The sequence below is a fragment of the Gigantopelta aegis genome, chromosome 8, assembly GCF_016097555.1.
Source record: "Gigantopelta aegis isolate Gae_Host chromosome 8, Gae_host_genome, whole genome shotgun sequence".
Taxonomy (NCBI): Eukaryota; Metazoa; Mollusca; class Gastropoda; order Neomphalida; family Peltospiridae; genus Gigantopelta; species Gigantopelta aegis.
In genome coordinates, this window is record NC_054706.1 from 20,068,013 (window position 1) to 20,092,179 (window position 24,167).

General features: G+C 39.0%; 3 protein-coding genes across 4 annotated transcripts in view; 1 reads left to right on the plus strand and 2 right to left on the minus strand.

Annotated features, from left to right (window-relative positions):
* LOC121379535 (E3 ubiquitin-protein ligase RNF213-like) overlaps positions 1-1,030 on the minus strand; it is a 71,724-nt gene extending 70,694 nt beyond the window's left edge. Inside the window, exon 1 of the mRNA XM_041508179.1 lies at positions 991-1,030. The gene's annotated coding sequence lies outside the window, so the exon portion shown is untranslated. The remainder of the gene's footprint in view (positions 1-990) is intronic.
* A 1,328-nt stretch (positions 1,031-2,358) lies between these two features.
* LOC121379322 (glutamate-rich WD repeat-containing protein 1-like) lies at positions 2,359-14,739 on the plus strand. 2 transcript variants are annotated; one of them, XR_005958831.1, is made up of 4 exons: positions 2,359-2,611; positions 9,277-9,557; positions 11,216-11,424; positions 14,481-14,739. XR_005958831.1 is itself a non-coding variant. In XM_041507893.1 (3 exons), the coding sequence occupies exons 1-2, from the start codon at positions 9,342-9,344 to the stop codon at positions 11,255-11,257; spliced, it is 258 nt and encodes an 85-aa protein (XP_041363827.1). In that variant the 5' UTR covers positions 8,887-9,341; the 3' UTR covers positions 11,258-11,424; positions 14,481-14,739. The 2 variants fall into 2 exon arrangements, 1 of the variants encoding a protein (XP_041363827.1); XM_041507893.1 differs by lacking the exon at positions 2,359-2,611 and having other exon boundaries at positions 8,887-9,557.
* Positions 14,740-22,989: 8,250 nt separating this feature from the next.
* On the minus strand, positions 22,990-23,700 carry LOC121379536. The gene has a single exon (XM_041508180.1). It carries the CDS (start codon positions 23,698-23,700, stop codon positions 22,990-22,992), a length of 711 nt encoding a protein of 236 aa, XP_041364114.1.
* Positions 23,701-24,167: the final 467 nt, after the last annotated feature.

Consider the following 24,167-nt stretch of genomic DNA (forward strand, 5'->3'; position numbering starts at 1 on the left):
TTTCACGATTTCTCATTGGACAAAAAGTACCCTGTCTGTAAAATGTAGTGAGGAGCTTTTACATAGAGGCTGAAATTACTAGCATGTAGTGACAGCTTTCACATAACAGACAAAGCAAATTAAATATGTGAATTAAAAAAAAAGAAAAAAAAAGGTTTGTTTGGGTTTTTTGGATAGTAGGGTAGCGTCCTGTTTTTCATTTGACCTCACTAGTGATTATGCCATACAGCTGTTACAAGTGTGCAAAGTTTCATGCTTTTTAGTCCGAATGGACGTAGAAAGAAAGTGTGGTTAAGAAAAGTATCGACTTAATGTGCACTACATGCTTTCCTGAAAAAGACTTATTTTTTGGCTTAGCTGCTGGTCTACGAAGCATATTAAATAATATTTCTCTACCTTTTCCCCCCATTAAAATACCTTTATTACCATACAATTATTGAAAATAATACTGCTTAATGATCAAATCTTTTTTTAAAACCTCACCTGGATACAACTAAAAAGATATATTAATTTACCTTGAGCCTCAAAAATGTCATGCCATGTCATAGGGTTTTACGTGCACATTCAGAACAAGCTGTTGTAGCGCACGCCTGTCGTGGGCACAAGAGCCGGCCTTGGCCAGCTCCTCCGTCCACGACAGTAAAGGTGAGGGTGTGGGGAGGGTGGGGGTGGTGAGGAATTTGAATGGAGACCGCCAAAGAGAAAAGGGTGCGCAACTTTGATCGGAATTTGGCAATTTTGGTATAATATCCGCAGCCCCTCCATCAAATCGGTAGTTAGGTTGAGGGGGGGGTTAGGGGTGGTGGTGCTATGTTAAATTTGAAGGGTTGGGGTTAATGGCCAAAGAGACTAAAAAGGGTAGGGCGAGTTTTTGTTAGGGTTCGTTAGGGGAAGGGGGGACCGCAATTTTAAACGGTTGGCGCAATTTTAAACGGTCGGTCGAAAGGTAAATGGCTGAGCTAATATAGGCCTCAAAAAGCTATTCCTTACGTTTTGAACTGTTTCTTTGTTTCTTTCCAAGATGACGACGTGACGTCTCAGGGTGATAGACCAGTCCATTAACTTCCAGTGGGGGAAGGGGATTCTATATTTGACTTTTCTAAATCTAATATTGTGTTTAAATGTTTTGGGGTTCATGAATCCAACCAGGAGGAACTGTGAAACAAATATTAGGTTTATCAGTCACAAACTTTTTAAATACTGAATTTAGTTTGTTTCTTTCATTCATGTAAATATTGTTGGAACCTGTCACCCTTTGTATTTGGAATCACCTGATGTTAGCTTCCGCGAAACAAAAGCGAAAGTAAAACTGTCTCAATTCTTGGAATAGCAACAATAGGCCAGTGGAGCTGATTTTAATCAGATTGCAACAAAAGATATATTTTCTGTGAATTGAGGATTTGAACTTTGTCGTTTTGCTTCCCCAATTACTAGTCGCCTACGTTAAATTCTAGTCACTTCGTACCATGGTCATTTCGTACCATAGTCATTTCGTACCTAATTTGGTCGTTTCGTACCCTGGTCATTTCGTACCTTGGTCATTTCGTACCATTGCAAAAAGTCATTTCGTACCTTGGTCATTTCGTAGGGCCTACCATTGCAAAAAGTCATTTTGTACCCTTGTCATTTCGTACCTTGGTTATTTTGTACCATAACTGAAAGTCCTATCGTACCATGGTATAACAATTTATAACAGTCACCCCTGTAATGTCTTTTACAAAATAACATTAAATTACAAATTTGTGGTTAAGGGATATTTTATCAGCAAAAGACTAAAAATTATTGCCACTTTGTATAAACATTAGCAGTTGGCTAATTTGGCAATCAGTAATTAAGGTAGTTAATGTTTTAATGGCTGTTATTGTTTATATCTTAAACAAATAAGATGCAAATAAACAAGTTTGAAAAGAAGACCTAATAAATAAATAATATTTTGTTGGTCCATTATACTGTTTTGTTGTTTTTGACTAATTATCTGGAGCCATTTCACACAAAATCGAAGTTGGCAATTACTGTAGTAGTAAATACCATATACGGCTCTTGTCCGGTAAAATGGAAATAACAGTTGACAGGTATTATGGGTATCAATAACGATATGCTGCACAATAACATGTTCTGGTTTTCAAACTGTCAAAATAAAGTTTTAAAACAAAACCCACTGCTTTTATGCTATAGTCAATTTGTTTTCTATATACTGGAATGAAATGACTAGGGTATGAAATGACGGGGGTATGAAATGACTTTTCACAATGGTACGAAATGACTAGGGTACGAAATGACTTTGGTACGAAATGACTTTTTTGCAATGGTACGAAATGATCAAGGTACTAAATGACTAGGGTATGAAATGACCAGGCAGCATGGTACTAAATGGATGGTACGAAGTGACTATGATTCTATTATATCGATATAATTCTGTCCACCACACTTAAAAATATATTTTATTTTGATCGCATTAATTTCAGGATCTGTATATCATATATAATATATATATTAGTTCATCAAGATTAACTTTGGCTACAAGTGCAAGCACTACCAAACTTACTAACTCAGTCAGTAGTGCATACCTGAGATGCTTGGGTCGTACTTCTAATTGAACCACGATGTAAAGGTATTTGACGTCAAACATAGGATTGTTGTGGTATTAGAGTGGAAATCTTTGCCAACTTTTTGGTTGTCGGCAATTGCCCAAAAAATACATAGCTTGGTCTCTGACTGTAATGAGAGCGTATTTATGTCCAAATGTCCGTCTAGTTCTCTTACAGTCGAGTACTCGTGCTACAATTACTGCATAAATTAATAATGCTTGGTTTTCACCTGCCTTAGCATTTTGATGAGTGTGATTATTCACTTGTCTAAGCGTTTTGAGGTGTATGATTTTTCACTCGCCTTGGTTTTTCAAAAGCCAAGGACTGCCTGAATGCTCTGATTGGTCAATATGCCACAGAGTGCTGCACATAAAATCATGTTCCAATCATATGGTATGTGACTTTCTTACAAACGTATTGAAACAAACAAAAATTAAATAGGCCTAGTCGACTATGATTATTACTGTTACGATATTTTGTACATATAAACATATATAAATAATAGATATACATTCATTTACCTCTGGCTGAAATACAAATAATTATTAAATGAAGTTTTATTTGATTTTTTTGAAGATAAAAAAATAAAAATAATAGACGTAAAAAAGACTTTTTTTTGTAACCGAGACCTAGGCCTATTCCTACATACCTAATATCATTTCTTTTCCTTCTTTTTATTATTCGGTCTAATTTTGAATTGTCTTTTTTAAAGAAAGTAGAAAGTTACACGCTTGCCATTTTCGGGACCTCACATAAGCTTTGTAGGCTAACAGTTATGAACTAATGGAGACAATTTTACCCACTTCGCTGATTTCCGTAACGAGTTCATTTGTGTAGGCTACAAACACCACTATTTAATTGGCTGGGACATAGCCCAGTGGTAAAGCGCTGGCTCGTGTGTGGTTGGTCTGGGATCGATCCCCATCGGTGGGTCCATTGGGCTATTTCTCTTTCCAGCCAGTGCAACACGACTGGTTCCCTTGCTGCTAATCGAAAAGAGTAGCCCATGAAGTGCCGACTGCGGGTTTCCTCCCTCAATATCTGTGTGGTCCTTAACCATATGTCCGACGCCATCTAACCGTAAATAAAATGTGCGCTGTACGAGCATGACTGCACTCGCACACCTTAAAAGACAAGGTCTGAACAACAACAATTTTTTTAAAGAAAATGTGTTACCCGTCTGCCGAAACTGTCCACAGCCCAGCACAGAAACACAGAAATGTTGGAAAATATTATAATGTTGCCACATACTGACAATCACTTTATGACTAATATGTCCTATCGACAATATCATTATATATGTAGTCTTTGTATTTATTAATATAAAATACATCAGGCCTGTATGAACTGGGGAGGGGCGGGCCTAGGGGCTTGTTCTCCATCCCACACTTGAGGACGAAAATGTGTGTTTTAAATTTTCACTACTCTACATAAAGAAAAATGATATAAAGATGAAAATCTTGTTTGTATCCCTCACAAGAGACTACCCTCCCCACTCCCCCACTTCAAATATCGTTCCTACAGACCTGTACAAATGTAGATAATATGTAGAGGCTGAGGTTAGGAGCCAGTTCCTTCTATCTTAGGATTATGTAATCATGATTTCAAGCCAAATGTTTCAGGTAGTTTGCTCCACATACTGACACATTTGTTATTATATATTGGAATAAAACAAAAATAATTGTGTACAATATATCCAGTGTTGTTTGATTTAATCATTCATGGAGGCAGAAGGAAGTCCTGGTAAAAACATATTACAATAAAACAAAACAAAATAATATATGATGCTTATTCCCAGTGGTAACTATTGTAATTGTTGCTTTAAATTGCTGCCAAAAGTGATTAATTATATTATTTTATGGTAACAGTTGAAAATTAGATCATTAATTGTTTCAACCCCTGCCAAAGGTTGCAGGCTTTCTGTCAGAAATAATTTGAGGGTATGTGATAAAAACTAAATATACTCTTCAAAAGAAGAAACGCAAAACCACATTGTCGTAACATTTGGAGAATTGATTTAATTATTGAATGGTGAGTCCGATAATTACCAAATGTTGCAGGATTGTTCACAATTCACTCTAGTCCATTGTGAGTAAGTGATAGGACACACCACCAAGGTCAAGGTCATCTGGAGTCAATACCGGGTGTGGCCTCCGCGTGTGTTGACAACTGCCTGGCACCACCTGCCCATTGAAGCAACCAGAGTACGGATGACGTCCCGGGGGATGGTGGCCCACTCGGCCTGCAAGGCTGCTGCCAGCTCGGGCAGGTTCTGGGGCTGTGGTTGTCGCTGTCGGAGGCGTCGGTCCAACTCGTCCCATAGATGCTCAATTGGGTTCAAATCCGGTGATATCGATGGCCAAGGAAGGACATTAATGTTGTTGTTCTGTAGGAAAGCCGTTGTGAGACGTGCTGTGTGAGGCCTGGCGTTGTCATGTTGGAACACTGCGTTGGCGTTGGCCATAACTGGAACGATGTGTGGCCGGAGGATCTGGTCAATGTAGCCCTGTGCATTCAGGTTGCCCTGCACGTGGACCAGGTCAGTTCTGCCAGTGTGTGAGATGGCTGCCCACACCATGACACTACCCCCGCCGAATCTGTCCACTTCCTGCACGCAGTTTGCCGCATAACGTTCACCACGACGCCTATACACGCGACATCTTCCATCATGACGTCGGAGCAGAAATCGGGACTCGTCACTGAACCACACCTGTCTCCATCGCAGTTGAGGCCATTGTCGATGAATCTGGCACCACTGCAGTCGGAGTCGACGGTTTTGTGGTGTTAAGATGACACCTCGAACTGGACGTCTGGCACGAATTCCTACCTCACGTAGGCGGTTCCGTACGGTCTGGTCGGATATCCTGCGCAAACCTGGTATTGCTGCGGCTGTGGAGGTGGCAGTAGTCAATCGTTCCCGAAGGTGGCGTACCCGGATGTAGCGGTCCTGCCCGGGGGTAGTGACCCGTGGTCGACCGGATCTAGGGAGGTCACGTGTTGATCCATGTTGCTGGTAACGGTCCCACAGTCTGGAGATGGTGCTTGGGGACACATGGAATGCCCTGGCAACGGCCGTTCTGGATTCGCCTGCGTCTAGTCGGCCGATGGCATTGTTTCTCTGCGGTTCACTGAGACGTGGCATGTCCTGGATTGTCAACTGTCGGCCAGATACAGAGGCCAGGCAAGCGAACTCCCTGCACTTTTATACTGTCGGTGTTCATGTTGCACGTGCAGACAACGCACGTGCAGTGGTGACATGGTTTGCACGTGGCTGCGTTTTTGCGAATATTCACATTTTGGAACTTTATTGTACAGTAGCTGCGTTTTATCGAATGTAACCGTGGGAATGTGTTTGGGACATGCAATGACATAAAATCGGAGTTATAACCCATTTGTACCCTTTTGCGTTTCTTTTTTTGAAGAGTATATATTCAAAGGTGTATACTGGGTAGTTATGGGGTTTTATTGGACATTTTAAACAGCAAATTTTAAACAGCAGTTCTCTTACTATAATCTATCTAAAAATTAAAACAAAATATGTCCATTAATTTCCGAGATTTTTGGATTTGTAATTTTATCCTCCGTACCCTCTGGCAGAAATCCAGGTTTGGTAAACAACTATTTGGCGTAGAGTATTTTTATTATGACATACAGAAAGCATAGCATGAAAGTGCAATTTTTATTATGCTTTAATAGTGGACATTAGCTTTAAAACTAATTAACCATCATTCATTCTGGCCACAGTACATATGTTGTTACTGCTAAAAGTGTTCGGAATTTAAATTTTTCGGATGTATGCACCGATACAAGACAGTACCAGAAATATGATGAAACTACCAAGAATATAGTTTGTTATTTTAGAAATATTTTTATGTCATCTTCATTGTCATACTCTAGGGCCGAGTTCAGCCAGACCAAGCAGAAAAATGTTCGCTACACTGGTTTATGCGCTTCGCGTTAAATCAGTGGAGCACTACGGGCCAGGCAAATAGTTTGCGAATGTTAGAGGTCATTGAATGCGGGGCATGATGGAGTTTTGTGGTTTTTAATTTATTTCTTGTCAGGGAGAGTTGTTTGTCGGTGACCAGGGTGGCTCAATTCATATATGGGATCTGAAAACCTACAACAATGAGCATTTTCTAAGTATACTATTATCTGGCTGTCTGGGTGTGTTTGTTTGTGTGCATATTTGCACTAATATCTGCATCAGGATGTGGGTGTGTCTGCGTTTGTGTGGGTGTGTGGGGTGGGACGTAGCCCAGTGGTAGAGCGCACACCTGATGCACGGTCAATCTAGGATCGATCCCTGTTGGTGGGCCCATTGAGCTATTTCTCGTTCCAGCTGTTGCACCACGACTGGTATATCAAAAGCTATCCTGTCTGTTGGATGGTGCATATAATAGAACCCTTGCTACTAATCGAAAAATATAGCAGGTTTTCTCTCTATGTCTGTGTCAAAATGACCATATTTGACATTCAATAGCCGATTAATAAATCACTGTGCTCTAATGATGTCGTTAAACAAAAACAAACTTTTTTATATGGGTGTGTCTGCGTTTGTGTGGGTGTGTCTGTGTGGGTGTGTCTGCGTTTGTGTGGGTGTGTCTGCGTTTGTGTGGGTGTGTCTGCGTTTGTGTGCGTGTGGGTGTGTCATAGCCCGGTGGTAAAACACTAACCTGATGCACGGTAGATCTAGGATTGGTTCCCACTGGTGGGCCCATTGGGCTATTTTCCATTCCAGCCAGTGTTCCATAACTGATGTAACAAAGGCTGTGGTATGTACTACCCTGTCTGGGATAATGCATATAAAAGATCTCTTGCTGCTAATCGGAAAGAGTAGCCCGTTGCATGGCAGTAGCGGGTTTTCTCTCTCATTATCTGTGTGGTCCTTAACCATATGTCTGACGCCAATATAACCGTAGTCAAAATGTGTGGAGTGTGTCGTTAAATAAAACATTTTATGTTGTTGTGTAGATGTGTGTGCAAAATATAGTGAATGTCAGGCTTGACCTATTATATAAAACACATCATTATGTTTGCATAACTACATGTGAATAAATAAGAATTCACTGTAAGGCAATCTCTTACCATTAATTTTATATTATTCTTTTATGTATATAATGTCATGACATTCAGTCCTGAGTGGGAGACTCGGTGCCAGCTTCCTCATCTGAGGAACAGTGGATACTGATACTGTCACGGTCATTATCACTGACATTGTCGTCGTCACTGTCACTATCCGATTCTGAATTAAAGTTAATAATAGGGTCACTGATCTAGTTCGAGATTGTACTGACGATCACAATGTCGCCATTTTTGATTGGTTAAATTCGACTATAACACCTTCTAACAACCAATGGGAATGCACCTATTTCGCAAGATATTTATTCAAACTTGATGTTAGTACATTGCCTGGACTAACCATTCAGTAAATTTTACACAAACGGTAAATCGGTTATGCCAAATAAAATGGCATAACCGATGCACAAACGAAACATTTGTTCATGCAATTTGTGCAGGCCTGCTGGGGCGACCGTAAAATGCATACCCTGCCGTGGTGTACCAGTTAAATGGTACATCTCACCTCGGGAACAAATTGCATTGAGACTGAGTCAGTGATTACACAACCCCATTTGCTTCTGACCTGGCGACTGCCAAAGATGATGTTGGTTACACGTTGCTCCGTAATGTTGTTAACATGTATTCAGTAATTTTAGGGGTGACACTAAAACGTGACGGTACGTGTCTGTAAACTCACCTATGCCAAATATTTGTTTTTAACTTGTGATGCACAATTTCGTTTTCCCCAAGTGTTTGTGTGTTCATGCAGCTGAGATGTTGTGTAAATCACAGTAAATATTTTGTTTTTATCTGTGGGCTAATCCATAAAATGCCATAGTATGCACTGAGATGCCGTACCATTTACCCTGTGTCAGTAAATATTTTGTTTTAATCGTGTGCTATCACCTTAGAACAAGCTGCACTTCAGACTGAGATGTAAATATTTGTCAGTGGTTGGGCATCACAACCCCATTTGTTTCTGACCTGGATGTTTTGTACATGTCTGTAAACTGCACTTAAGATTGAGTCAGTGGTTACACATATGCTCCTAAGTTAACATGTATTCAGAATGAAGACTAAAAGTGACATGTACATGTCTGTAAACTCACATGTAAAATATTTGTTTTTAATCTGTGTGCTATCATCTATATCTTGTTTTCCCCAAGTGTGTGTGTATGCAGCTGAGATGTTGCACAGTTTTTTCTTTCTTTTTCTTCTGTATAATATTTTGTGATTAAAAAATGTGTTAGTGTGTTGTTAAATAAACATTAATTTAATTTTTGTGTTAAATTTTTGCCCACAGTGGATGTGTTTTTTCAAGTTATATCTTGTTTCATATCCAGACTCATCCTTTATCAATGTCATACCACAATGTCAGAAAATTCACTGTATTACTCAACTGTCACATTGTATGATGCTCAGAAGTAACTCTACCGTATATCATTTTATTATGTTGCTTATACTAGTTTTAGAATCACTTAAGTTTTGTGTAGAACTAGAAAACCAGAAGAGAATAGCAGACATTTTATATCATCTGAAGAGTGATTTTGAGTATTTTATCAATTTGGCCAAGACTACTCATATGATTTGTTTATTTTGACATTTTAATTTTTCTAAACCTTTGCAGGGGATCCATGCTTAAGTTTCAACATTCTGCAAGACAGCCTTGGTGACAATCGTGTGGAATTCCCCATGACATGTTACACTGTGGCTGGCACTCAGTCACAGAGAGGTCACGCGAACAGCATCATTGTAATGAAGATGAGTAACCTACGCAAAACACAGAAAGAGAAGAAAGACGACGAAGAAGACGACGAAGAAGAAGAAAGTGATAGTGAAGATGAAGATGAATTGCCGGAAATGGAGACTGCACTTGTTAAACATACTGGAAGTGTCAACAGAATTCGGGTATAGATAGAGATTATTATACAAGCTTTTATTATCCATATGGTTCAACGTAACCTAGTTAATAATAATAATACAAAGCACACGTATAATAATAAGTGTAATGGCGTAATTTTGGGAAGCGATGTCATAACATGACATGATAGCTCAGACTGTGCATTTGAAATATCGCATTATTTCGTCATCTCCTAGTTTTGAGTTGGGTCTTGTTATTCATAAAGAAAACAACAATAATAATATGGATAATAAAGTTAATTATTACACTCGTGTGCGAGTCGTACTGTTTTTACGAAACTCATGTCAGGATTCATGTATTACCCTCGCTCTTACTTGGGCAATACAAATATCCTGACACACATTTCATGAAATCAGTATGACACACAAGCTCATACAATAATCTCTATGTGTGTCATACTGATTTTATAAATGAGTGTCAGGATTCTTGTATTACCCAAGTGAGAGCGGTCCCGACAGAAGTTTCGTTAAATCAGAATGTAATAATTTCTATATGTAAAATAATATTTTTATGAATAACCATGTTGAAGGAGAGGACTAAATGAAGGAAGGAAACGTTTTATTTAACAACGCACTCAACACATTTCATTTACGGTTATAAGGCGTCAGACATATGGTTAAGAATCACACAAGATATTGAGAGAGAAAACCCACTGTCGCCACTTCTTGGGCTACCATCCCACAGACAGGGTAGTATATACCATGGCCTTGATATACCAGTCGTCGTGCACTGGCTGGGACGAGAAATAGCCCAATGGGCCCACCGACGGGGATCGATCCCAGACCTACCATGCATCAAGCGAGCAGTTTACCACTGGGCTATGTCCCGCCCCACAACAAACCTAATGACGTCATTTTGTTAAGTGTTTACATGGAACTAAGACTGGTGAAGCCGCATTAAGTTATGACGTCGCTTCCCAACATTGCGTGTCATACTGACTATATTTCCCTGACTGTCTTGAACTATGTGGATAATAATTTAGTTTATCTTAGTTTATCTTGCTCTCTCATGATTTTGTTTTTCCTGATGAAGGCTATCTCAGAATTGACTGCACATATAACAATTTTTTGTAATACCCATAATGCACAAAATATACTGATATCCATTAAAAACACACAAAACCTAATTTTCATTTGTTACTGCTACTAACAAAATTTATTTGAATGTAACACCAGTTGTATATCAATGGAAATTATTTACGCTTACTGCTCAGTGTAAAGTATCTTGCTTTTAAATTTAAAACATATTGTTATTTTTAGTTTTGATCTCCTTTCTTTACATTTTCAGTAAATCTTTCTGGAGAATTATTTCAAATACCAGGTTATTGTATTGTTGGGTGTTTTATGCAAACCTGGATATTTGCATTTTGACAGATATGTATACATATGTTTGTTCCTACACAAACAGAACAAAGCTATTCCTTTAAAAACCTTATAAAAATGTATCCGATTGTACTGGCTTTCTTCCTTCTTGTTATAAAAAAGAGCTAAGCAAAGCTACAGGTTAGAATGAAGAATATTTTCTCTCTCCAGAAATGTGGATATGAGGACAGTACAGAATATATATAATATGTAGATAAATCCCAACAAAAAACCCCAACTTATATTTGTTTTGCTTTGTTTAAGGTGGCTTGTTTGTGTTTCAGACCACTGTGCTAGGAGACAAACACTTTGCAGCTACCTGGTAGGAGAATGGCAAGGTTTACATCTGGGATCTCTCACATCCAGTAAATGCCTTCAATGACTCAAGCGTTATGACTGTTTACACTCGGAATGAGGAATCTCCAGCCCGTGTTTGTATTCGCAGGTCACCAAATTGAAGGATTTGCTCTGGATTAGTGCAACACAACTGAAGGTACATTTGTTTGTCCAGAAACTTAAAACTTAAGTTAAAAGTTTGTTTTGTTTGTCCAGAAACTTAAAACTTAAGTTAAAAGTTTGTTTTGTTTAACATTACTAGAGCACATTGATTTATTAACATTTAGACTACTGGGTTAATTTATTAACATTTAGACTACTGGGTTAATTTATTAACATTTAGACTACTGGGTTAATTTATTAACATTTAGACTACTGGGTTAATTTTTGACAAAAACCTCATTGAGTGGGTAAAAGTTTATAATTTCTACTCACATATATTCACTTATTAAATGTTTTATAAATACATAAAATAAAGTTCATATTTGAATCGGTAAGGGTTTTTTTGTGGGTTTTTTTAAGTTTTATGACATTTTAGATCAGTTAATGTTGATTAAAATTAGGCAAAAAAGTCAGGTTTACTTACGGGCATTTGTGGCCAGCTGTCCAGTATTTATATCCATTATTCCCAATAACAGTGGTTACTGACCAGAATTAAAAAAAAAAAAAAACTACGATTCATATCGCAATATTTGGTGATTTTCATTGTTGGTAAAAGAATCAAATTTATTATAAAATTAGCTATGACAATCAGATATCGACCCCTGAAAATTACCGCAACATGCCGTCATTGTTGTCAAGTGAAAATACTTAATGAAAACCACTTTTTGAACTGAAAATTCCAAGGTATGAAAATGAAAACTAAAGCAGCCATTGTGTCCAGTAATGTTTACAGGAAACTGTATAATTTATTTCCAGTGAGTGTTGTGTGTAAAACGGTGGGAAATATGAATTGGGGAATGTACTGAATACAGTGTACAGTATGTCGACTGGCGTGACGTCGGGTGAGATATCTTAGTAGTCAGAAGGTTAATCATTGGCTATTGAATATAAAACAATGTGGTAATTTTGACATATTATCTTAGAAGTTAGAGAGGAAACCAGCAACTTTTTTCATTAGTAGCAAGAGATCTTTATATATACCATCCACCAGACAAGAAAACCTATGATATATCAGTCGTAGTGCACTGGCTGGAACAAGAAATAGCCCAGTGGGCCCACCGAACCTACACCAACTGTACATCAAGAGAGTGCGTTACCACTGGGCTACAACCTGCCCCAACACTTGTTAAAGCTGCAGTGTCAGCCATATTGTTTTTAAGGTAACCATTTGGATAGAACATCCACATTTGTTTTATGTGATACACCATTCTTGAATATCCTTTTGATATAATTCCTAATTTAGAACATAAAAATGGATTATTGCATATAATAATTAAAAAATATATATATATACTATGTCAAAAAAGAAACACATACCGGGTAGGTAATGGGGAAAGAAGAAAAGTGTTTGATTTTACAAAATATAGTTTTTTGTACAATGTTGCTGAATGACCATGTTTGTTAATGTTCATGAAATGGGACAGCATGCCCAAATGCACCCTAAAACAAATTTAATGCACATTGTGGCATGTTTTGCGACAATTGAAGGAAATCGGCGTGAAATGGTAAGATTTTGGTGAATGCACGTGAAACTCGGGGGGAAAAGATTGGGGTAGTGATAGGTATTTAAAGCTGCAATGCTCGCAATGATGCCTCATTTCCATTTCGACGTAGATGAGTTACAAGATGCCAAGACTAAGCCTGCTGAATCGAAACATTGCAATAGGCCACCTCCAGTTAGGTGAATCGCAGTCAGCAGTTGCACGCCACATGAACATCCATCAGAGCACCATTTCACGTCTCTGGGACAGGTACCAACAGTTTCAATCAGCTGAAGACAGGCCCAGAAGTGCACTTGCATCACCGAACTGCCACAGCACGTTTCTAGGGGGTGGGACATAGCTCAGTCGGTGGGCCCAGTGGGATATTTCTAGTTCCAGCCAGTGCTCTACAACTGGTGTAACAAAAGCTGTGGTATGTACTATCCTGTCTGTGGGATGGTGCATATAAAAGATCCCTTGCTGCTATTCAAAAAGAGTAGCTCACAAAGTGGCGATAGCAGATTTCCTCTCTCAATACTGTAGATCCTGAAATTAATGCGATCATAATATTAATGCGAAAAATGAGAGTTTGTGTTATTCGCATTAATAATATTACGCATTTATTTCTGTTTTGTATGTGCATATTAAAATTCCAATATATTTATAAAACAGAAATGGAAACAATTCATTGCCACTCGCATTAATTTCATGTCGCATTTTAGTCTGCCCACTGTCACTCTCATTAATTTAGGGACGCATTAATTTCAGGATCAACAGTATATATATGTGGTCCTTAACCATATGTCCGACGCCATATAACCATAAATAAAATGTGTTGAGTGTGTCGTTAAATAAAACATTCCCTTTCTTCCTTCCCTCGTTTTTAATGGGGATTATTTCTGAGATTTATCTCCACTGTTTCTAATGGGGGTTATTGCCAAGAATTTTTTCTTCCTGATTTTTAATGGGGATTATTTCTGAGATATAACTCTCCCTATTTTAAGCAGCAGATAAGTCCAACCCTGCTTAATGCTAACTCATGTGCCTATGAATAATGTGTCTTCTACATCAAAATAAGGTTTTCTCTAGTGTTATTGTCAAAGCTTTTGACTGAAAAAAGTGACTAGAATAGCTATATTACACGCAGTTACATTGTATCATAGGACAAACACAAATTTATTGCAAAACATCATTATTATAAAGAATGATTTTAGCAGAAATTTAACTAGAGGATGACAGTCTAAGATTATCAGAGTGGGCTCTCGTTTGAAAACAGATTCAGACTGGTACATGTACATCAAAGACCATGGTATTTACTGTCCTGCCTTGGGAAAGTGCATACAAAAAATCCCTTGCTGCTTTTTGCTACAATCAACATATTATAATGGCAACATGTTTCCTCTGTTGAGCAGAGCCCTGTTTTACGAAACAAGCTTAGCGCCAAGATCACCTTAAGTACATACAGTATTTATGCAAAGTGTTGAAATAACCAAAATGACAATAGCTTAAAATGTGTACATTCCCTTCTCTTCTTTACTAGTTGTCATTCTGTGTTATTTCTCTATTTCAGCATGGGTGTTTGCTTCCTCGGGAGCTGACGATCAGATAACAATATGGGACCTGTCTGTGGAACCCGATACCGAGATGACCGAGTCGTCGGAACCCGAACCCGACGTCCCACCACAGTTACTGTTCATTCACCAGGGACAGAAAGACATTAAAGAACTCCACTGGCATTCTCAGCTGACGGGAGTCATTCTGAGTTCGGCAAGCAGTGGGTTCAACATATTCTGAACGATCAGTGTGTGATAATAAAAAAGAAAACAAAACATGTTTATAATCATGATGGTCTGTGATGTAGTTATTGGTTTGGTTCAGACATGATTTTGGGTTTTAGCTCAACGTAAAACATAACAAACCAACAAACAAAAAAACAACCTAACCAAACATTTGTTCACCTATCAAATGCAGTGGACCTCTGACACACACCCTACCCCCATCTCTACACGAGTTACATTTCATAATTAATAATAATAACTTATGATAATTATAGTAATACAGTGAAACTCCTCTAAACCGGACATGCTCAGAACCAAGTAAAAAGTCCAGTTTTAAGAGGTATTAGCTTTACAGAGGTTCTCGTCTGCACAGATATTTAAAAAGGGACCATGAAAAATGTTCAGTTTTCAGGGAATTCTGGTTTATAGAGGGCCCGGTTTTGAGAGGTTTCACTGTAATAAATAATAATAATAGTAATACATTTATTTATATTAAAACAGAAGTATATATATACTTAAATACTTCATATTGATACTAAATTGCAGGGTTGGGGACAAGGTCGAAATATATTTTCTGTGAAAGAATGACCCAACCCCTCTAAAACTGTCACTTGTCATAGTCTAGATCCCATTCTACACAATGCCTGCACTGTGCATGGAAAGAAATGTTTTATTTAACGATGCACTCTACATTTTATTTACGGTTATATGGCGTCAGACATATTATATGGTTAAGAACCACACCTGTATTGAGAGAGGAATTTGTGTTAATATTGTTAATTAATCCTAAACCCGTGAACATATTAAATATTTTAATTTTAGGCTCAATATTTGTTTTATAAAATTTGTTTTATTTTTTATATTTGAGCCAGTGTCTGAGTCTACAGCCATCCCTTAAGTTTAATATCTCAAAGATGACGAATTGATGCCACTGTATTTAAGAAGAAAAAACCCTTTTAATTTTACATTTTTTATCAAATAATTTATCGGTTTTACATCACCATTTAATTGTCAGTGCATTTGTAATTTTTTCCACTTCGTGGTATTTTGTATGCAGCATTTTTCTGGCTTTGTTTGAGTCTGATCCACCAAGCCACTCTGTGTACAGCTGTTCAATTCCAGTGACGTCATTTGGTTCCAATGTTTTCAGTGAGGAATAAAGTTCACTAACTCTTCCCAGTAATTCCTTTGGAGTTTCTTCCCCTTCTGAACGTATCTGGCCTCAGATTACAGTTATCTTCCCATTTGGTTGTCCAAAATCCGGAAGTTTCACCGCGCAAGTAGTCTGCTGTTTGACTGTGATTATTTCATGGCAGACAGCTATGAAGTGGCAACTGTTTGACTGAAGTGACAGGGGATAGCATGTAGTTTGTAAACATGTGTAACTTGTCGACATTGAAGACTTGTTTGTGGTAATTCCGGCCCATGCAAAAGTAGTGCTTTTTGTGTAAAATGGGTGTACTCCGGCCTGGTTTAGAGGGTGTGTCTGTTTAAACCAATATGCTGGGAGAAAGAGCTGGACAACAGGGGTTGTCCTTTTCAGGGAATGTGTCCCCCATGCAGGCAAAGGTACATACACAACTTCACGGGCCTGCTGATATTAATAAAAATGTTATAGCCACTAAGGCTATATAGAAACATATAGCGAAATTAATTGTGGTCTGAGGCCTGATATAGTTCACACATTACACTGGTTAAATGCTTGATTCTGATGAAAGTATTATAACCAGAGAGGTGAAATTTACACAGACTGATTGTGCATACCACAAGGAATATGAAAACTAATTTATTTATTTTCTAAATATTTTATTAAATTAAAAAACATTTTTTTTGAATTTATTAAAAATTAAAATTAAAATTTTCAACTTTTAAATTTCAGTATCCTCCAAAATAGCATAAGATGACCTCTGATGTTACTACAGGTTGTTGCAATATTTTTTAACAGTTTTGAGCTAATAATTTGGTAAAAAAGAGCAAAAGTTGGATTTTGTTAGTCAATATTGAGATTTTAATTTTTTTTACATATTGAATTTTAATGAGTTTCTCAATTATTGCAATTGGACAGAAGATCTAAATATAATGAATATATCACTACTAAATGTAATTAAACACTTTAAATAAATAGTATACAGTTTTTAACAAGATTAAGTACTCTAACAATACATTTCACCTACATTTATGTAAATTACACACTTCAGTCATTTTTCAAAAATGGTCTTTTATCCTTAGAAAATCTAATAGGCTAATATTCTATGCTGTCTGAATGTATTTATTGTGTTCAGTAATCAGATGCTGGTATACTTGTCAAGTTTATTGCAGAAAATGTGCCAAAAAGGTTAACATTTGGCTTGTAATACATATGGCAGAATAATCCATAATGCATATTCAGTGGTCATTACTACAAACATCCTTCCAATCAAGAAATACTACACTGAGGTATCCCAGACACTGGCACATGACTACACTTGTTAACAGTTATCACTGGAAACTGAAAAATATGGTGCAAGTACCTCTTGGTAGGATTTATATCAGCATTTTGTGACAAAATCTTCATTTTCAAAGTTGTCGTCAACAAAAAAATATTATGGTGTATACCTAAGTAATATCTGTAGGGCATATTCATATTAATATGCATTTATATGGACTGTTTTGCCTTTTACAAAGTGGCTACATGTCTAATACAGTAAATGAAGTAGATTAAGTAAATACAGCAGGTCAAAATTGAATATGAGGCCTATCATGTCTAATTTTCCCTGAAATTAGTGTGTAAACATTTGTTGCAAATGGCCCCAATTTTGTGACTTTCACCATCCCTCTGACACATTTCTAATAATGTATCATGAATTCAGTCACCATATCTTTACTAAGCCTCCACTTATCATATCTAAAATGCAAAATTTTACAGTTTTAGATTTTTTTGTTTCTCAAAAATTTAAATTTAAGTTTAATATTTAATTAAAAATGAAGTAAAATCTAATGATTGATTTTTTTTCCTATAAATATTTCAAAATCTTTCCAAGACAACACTGTGCAGATAGAACATATGTAGAAGAAAAAATAGCTGCTCATTGTATGAAGAAATTCCAAAATTTGATAAAGTTATTACATTTTGAAGTTGGTGTCCCTCAAGTTTCCATTGCTAAAATTGGCCATGGCAAGGCACTGTGGTAGGTGTTTTAACACAGCCTCTGTATACTCTCAGTTTAAAGGTGACATACCGATACTTACCGAGCATTGCTTTAATATGTATATCATTGGAATGCATTAGTGTGGGCCATTTTTTAGGGGAAAAAATGGACTGATAGGCCTCAGATTACAGTTATCTTCCCATTTGGTTGTCCAAAATCCGGAAGTTTCACCGCAGCAAGTAGTCTGCTGTTTGACTGTGATTATTTTCATGGCAGACAGCTATGAAGTGGCAACTGTTTGACTGAAGTGACAGGGGATAGCATGTAGTTTGTAAACATGTGTAACTTGTCGACATTGAAGACTTGTTTGTGGTAATTCCGGCCCATGCAAAAGTAGTGCTTTTTGTGTAAAATGGGTGTACTCCGGCCTGGTTTAGAGGGTGTGTCTGTTTAAACCAATATGCTGGGAGAAAGAGCTGGACAACAGGGGTTGTCCTTTTCAGGGAATGTGTCCCCCATGCAGGCAAAGGTACATACACAACTTCACGGGCCTGCTGATATTAATAAAAATGTTATAGCCACTAAGGCTATATAGAAACATATAGCGAAATTAATTGTGGTCTGAGGCCATCTGCTGCCCTCCTCCGTTGTTACAGCCAGATGGACAGGCCATAATCTCAACAAAATGATGCGGAACTTTTCTTCCTCTCTTCACTTTCTGCACAATATTTTGAATGTTCCTAAATCCATATGCCAAGGCCATTTTTATTGCTGGTTTTTTCTTCCAGTTCAACATTTATTTCATTATTTGTTTTTAACAAAAATGATATCCTAATAAAAAATAAAGTAGCAGTTAATTGTGTCAAATGTAGTACACATTTAAAGTAAAGTATTGAGAAACAACCCTACTTCCACCAAAAGCGACCCTTTTCAGCTGTGAGCAAGATTCGTTTTGTATTTTCTTGTTCGTATGCCTGCAGGTACGATACAGTTTGTTTTGTTTAATAGCACATTGATTCATTATTGACTGTTCATACCAAACATTTCAGAGCTGACATTTTGCAGAGGAAAAACACCAAATACTTCCACTGGAAACAAATAACCTTTTTATATTTACTTTCCCACACAGGGCAGCACATATCACAGCCTTTGATATACCAGTCATGGGGAACTAGTTATGAGGGGGAAAACCCAGTGGGTCCACCGAGATGTTGCAGCCCTATGACCAAAGCATCTCAGGCAAGGGGTCTATCAATTGAGCTAGACACCACCCTCAAATGGGAAACAAACCAAACATTGATTGTGCAGATTCTACCACAGAATGAAATTGTTCTCTGCCAATCTTCAGAACACCTTTCTGTATAATAAAGGGGGTGGGGGAGGAAGGGGGAGGGGTCTGGATGTTTAATGCTTAAAAAAAAAATTGATGGAACATACATGTAACACCCCAAATCTACAGTGTAATTTTATGGTCTTCTAATTTAAGCCAGAAAAACAATGTAGTGAAACCCCTCTAAACTGGACACCCATGGGACTGAATCAAATGTCCGGTCTTCGCACGTGTCCATTTGCATTGTTTCTTGATGATATCTCCAACAGTTGAGTTTCCTATACTAAAGTTGTCATTTAGTGACCTTAATATTGGCTTCGATACTGATTTTAAGTTAATCATCGAGTGATAGTTCAACACAATGAGGTTTCACTGGTCGTACCGACACTGACATCTATTCAACCACGCAAAACCAGTTACTCCTCATTTTACTAAATAAATGTTTTTAAAAGGAAACAAATTTAAACAATACATGAAGACAGTGGATTCAATTCATTGTCATTCTGTTGATCTTTGGAGAAAGTAATGAGATATGTTTGTCATGATTATTTATTTTGACTTATTTTCGTGCTTATATCCAATTAAGGTTCAAGCATGTTGTCCTGGGCACACACCTCAGCTATCTGGGCTGTCTGTCCAGAACAGTGGGTTAGTGGTTAGTGAGAGAGAAGAGGGTGTAGTGGCCTTACATCTAACCATTGAGCTCTTAAGAACTTGTTCTGGGTTGGAGCCGGTACCGGGCTGCGAACCCTGTACCTACCAGCCTGTAGTCCAATGGCGTAACCACTGCGCCACCGAGGCCGGTTATGTTTGTCAAGGAACATATACTCTTCAAAAAAAGAAACGCAAAAGGGTACAAATGGGTTATAACTCCGATTTTATGTTTCCTACCGGTTCATGCCTTGTGAATATAAGGTCATTGCATGTCCCAAACACATTCCCACGGTTACATTCGATAAAACGCAGCTACTGTACAATAAAGTTCCAAAATGTGAATATTCGCAAAAACGCAGCCACGTGCAAACCATGTCACCACTGCACGTGCGTTGTCTGCACGTGCAACATGAACACCGACAGTATAAAAGTGCAGGGTGTTCGCTTGCCTGGCCTCTGTATCTGGCCGACAGTTGACAATCCAGGACATGCCACGTCTCAGTGAACCGCAGAGAAACAATGCCATCGGCCGACTAGACGCAGGCGAATCCAGAACGGCCGTTGCCAGGGCATTCCATGTGTCCCCAAGCACCATCTCCAGACTGTGGGACCGTTACCAGCAACATGGATCAACACGTGACCTCCCTAGATCCGGTCGACCACGGGTCACTACCCCCGGGCAGGACCGCTACATCCGGGTACGCCACCTTCGGGAACGATTGACTACTGCCACCTCCACAGCCGCAGCAATACCAGGTTTGCGCAGGATATCCGACCAGACCGTACGGAACCGCCTACGTGAGGTAGGAATTCGTGCCAGACGTCCAGTTCGAGGTGTCATCTTAACACCACAACACCGTCGACTCCGACTGCAGTGGTGCCAGATTCATCGACAATGGCCTCAACTGCGATGGAGACAGGTGTGGTTCAGTGACGAGTCCCGATTTCTGCTCCGACGTCATGATGGAAGATGTCGCGTGTATAGGCGTCGTGGTGAACGTTATGCGGCAAACTGCGTGCAGGAAGTGGACAGATTCGGTGGGGGTAGTGTCATGGTGTGGGCAGCCATCTCACACACTGGCAGAACTGACCTGGTCCACGTGCAGGGCAACCTGAATGCACAGGGCTACATTGACCAGATCCTCCGGCCACACATCGTTCCAGTTATGGCCAACGCCAACGCAGTGTTCCAACATGACAACGCCAGGCCTCACACAGCACGTCTCACAACGGCTTTCCTACAGAACAACAACATTAATGTCCTTCCTTGGCCATCGATATCACCGGATTTGAACCCAATTGAGCATCTATGGGACGAGTTGGACCGACGCCTCCGACAGCGACAACCACAGCCCCAGACCCTGCCCGAGCTGGCAGCAGCCTTGCAGGCCGAGTGGGCCACCATCCCCCGGGACGTCATCCGTACTCTGGTTGCTTCAATGGGCAGGCGGTGCCAGGCAGTTGTCAACACACGCGGAGGCCACACCCGGTATTGACTCCAGATGACCTTGACCTTGGTGGTGTGTCCTATCACTTACTCACAATGGACTAGAGTGAATTGTGAACAATCCTGCAACATTTGGTAATTATCGGACTCACCATTCAATAATTAAATCAATTCTCCAAATGTTACGACAATGTGGTTTTGCGTTTCTTCTTTTGAAGAGTATATTTGTGAAGGGCCTTCACTGACATTCGTAATTTAAAAATACCTAACCCAAAACCTATGGGCTAACTCAGCCGATCTCAACTATATTTACAACAAAGCTGCAAATAAACACGTCTAATACACTAGGTAGTTAAATATCAAAGCTGTCGATTGATCTTTAATTGCTTATTTATTTGCAGGGGCCCCATGGGGCAAAGTGGCCCAGCAGGCACTTTTTTTTTTCTTGCTTATCAATATTTGATGGTTAATTTTGGCTCTATTCTCCAAGGGTCATTACATTTATTAGTGAACAGAGATTACAAAACACACTGACCCGAGTTCATACAGTTCATCATGATGGAAAACTATTGATTGAAAGCTTAAGGTGGCCATTTTGCCCCACTCCCCTAATCTAAGAGAGGAATCGGGTGCATGTGCAGGGGAAGGGTATTGGAGGTCGAAACCCTTGCTTGCCCAAGCTTAAAGGGACACGCCCTAGTTGTTAACCATTACGCCGTTGTTTTTCGCTATTAAACCCATTTTTTCACAAATTAAAGAAAGAAACACGTTTGAAGGGGTGAAAGAGAGCTTTATTCTAAACTAAAACCTATTGGCTCCAACTACAAAAAGCGCGCACACAAACAACATAATATTACAGCATCATACCATGATAAAGATACTGACTACTAGCGCATCAATTATTATTGGTTGGTGTATCAACCGCGCACAAAACATACATAATATTATTGCATAATGTTATACATGTATATACCAATGTAATGATATCAAATCGCCTAGTTATTAAAATATTGTATCACGGGTGCACCTATATAAGTTGTTGGTTCTTTGTTAACAATTATTTAACCTTAAATAATCCCTATCAATGTCATTTTGTCTTCGACCTTACGAGAGGGCAAAAAGTCTGTTTGTCCCAATTACCAATACTAGTATAGGACCGATGTAGTAGTAGGATACTTTGTTATAGGTGTTGTTGCATTCGATAAACCAGCTGAAAACGTTTCTGTTGCGTTATGTCAATGTAGCTGGTAAAACAGTCTGATTTCCAATCACCCATAAACTTAATGTCTTGTGCTGATAATCCTACAGAATAGCACCAAGTTGCATCTCCCCGGCTAAAGCTGTCACCGGAAAACTTGGCCGCATCATAACCAGCCAATCGGAGACACTCTTTTATGCGTCCGATGAAACCGTGGCTGTGAGTGGTCGGTACCCACAAGACCTGAGTTGCACGAACAACGGTCCATCAGGCGGAGCCTGCGGGGTTAATTCCAAAGCAAGGAATAGTCCTGATTTGTTGATCAAGGCTGAGCTCCAACCGGCACCGCCCTGAAATGAAACCCAGGTTAATGATAACCTAGTGAGGAAAATTTATAAGCGCCATTATTTTCATGTAATCGGGACACAGCATCGGCAAGTAAGTTAACATATGCAGGATAATAAACTGCTCTCAGTCGAAAGTTATATGTGGCTGACAGCCAGAAGACACGACGTAGTGACGCCATAACCATTGGGTTTTTTTTTTATGAGCCTTTATTTATGATGGCCACTGCAGCTTGATTATCTGAATGTACATACACTTTTTTGTTTTTCCATAAGGGTGCCCATCTGGCAACTGCTGGTTCTAATGCCGCTGCCTCGGTTCCCGCCCATGGGGTGTGAACAAAATCACCGCAGTAGTATGCCCCACCTGCTAGGGGGCAGGCATCGATACTCACGGGTGTAGATGGTCTTTGGTCAACCATAGGCATCGTTCCATTGAACACTGACATGAACTGGATCCACCACATTATATCACCTTTCATATCTTTAGTGATACTTGATCTGTGCCATGGACATTTCAGACCATTGGCTCTGTCAATTAGGCGTCTCATGAAGAAGCGTCCTCCATACACGCATTGGGTTATCCAGTTTAACTTGCCCACTATGCTTTGAATCTGTCGCTTAGTAATTTTTCCATTACTTAGGGTTTTCACTAACAGCCCTCTCAATTCTGTTATCCGATCGTGTGGAATACTCAAGGTCATTGCCAGTGAATTTAGAACTACTCCCAAAAACGTGAGGGTCTGTGCTGGGCCTTCAAGTTTATTGTAGTTAATGTGAAATCCCAATTTCCGTAACACTAACAGCTGCATTAAGATGTTTAGAATGTTCTGGCATTCGTCATAGGATTTAGCGATAATTAAGAAGTCATCCAAATACACCACAATGTCCTTGTATCCCTTTTTTGCCATAATAGCCCTGACTGATTGGGTAAGTCTATGGAATATTTCCGGTGAACTTGACGCCCCAAAAGGTAGTCTCTCGTCTATCATATACGTATGGTGAGTATCTCCGGGAAAACGCCATTTTAAGCCCGTTGCTCGATAGTTAGATGGGTGTATTTTAACTGACCGGTATGCATTGGCCAGGTCTAGCTTTGCCATAAAACACCCTGGTGTAATAAGATCGACAGCATCTTGCAGTGTTTGGTACTTGAATGGAGAGTTGTATGCAAAGTCATTCAAGGCTTTCCCGGGAGTGCGGCTGGTATCATGAATAATACGAATTTTTTTCTGAGTTTTTCTTAGGTATAGCCCCAAGGGCGGAAACAATATTTGGTTTTGCGTTAACAATTTTGTACCGTTCAAGTTCCGTTTTGATTTGTGCTTCCACACGCGCGCGCATTTCACTGCTGGTTGCCGATTTATAATTATCGACT

Coding starts and splice junctions, on each gene's coding strand:
- LOC121379322 (XM_041507893.1), top strand. CDS start 9,342: ATGACATGTTACACTGTGGCTGGCACTCAGTCACAGAGAGGTCACGCG. Junction 9,558..11,215: donor GAAGTGTCAACAGAATTCGG/GTATAGATAGAG, acceptor TTTGTGTTTCAG/ACCACTGTGCTAGGAGACAA.
- LOC121379536 (XM_041508180.1), bottom strand. CDS start 23,700: ATGGCAAAAAAGGGATACAAGGACATTGTGGTGTATTTGGATGACTTC.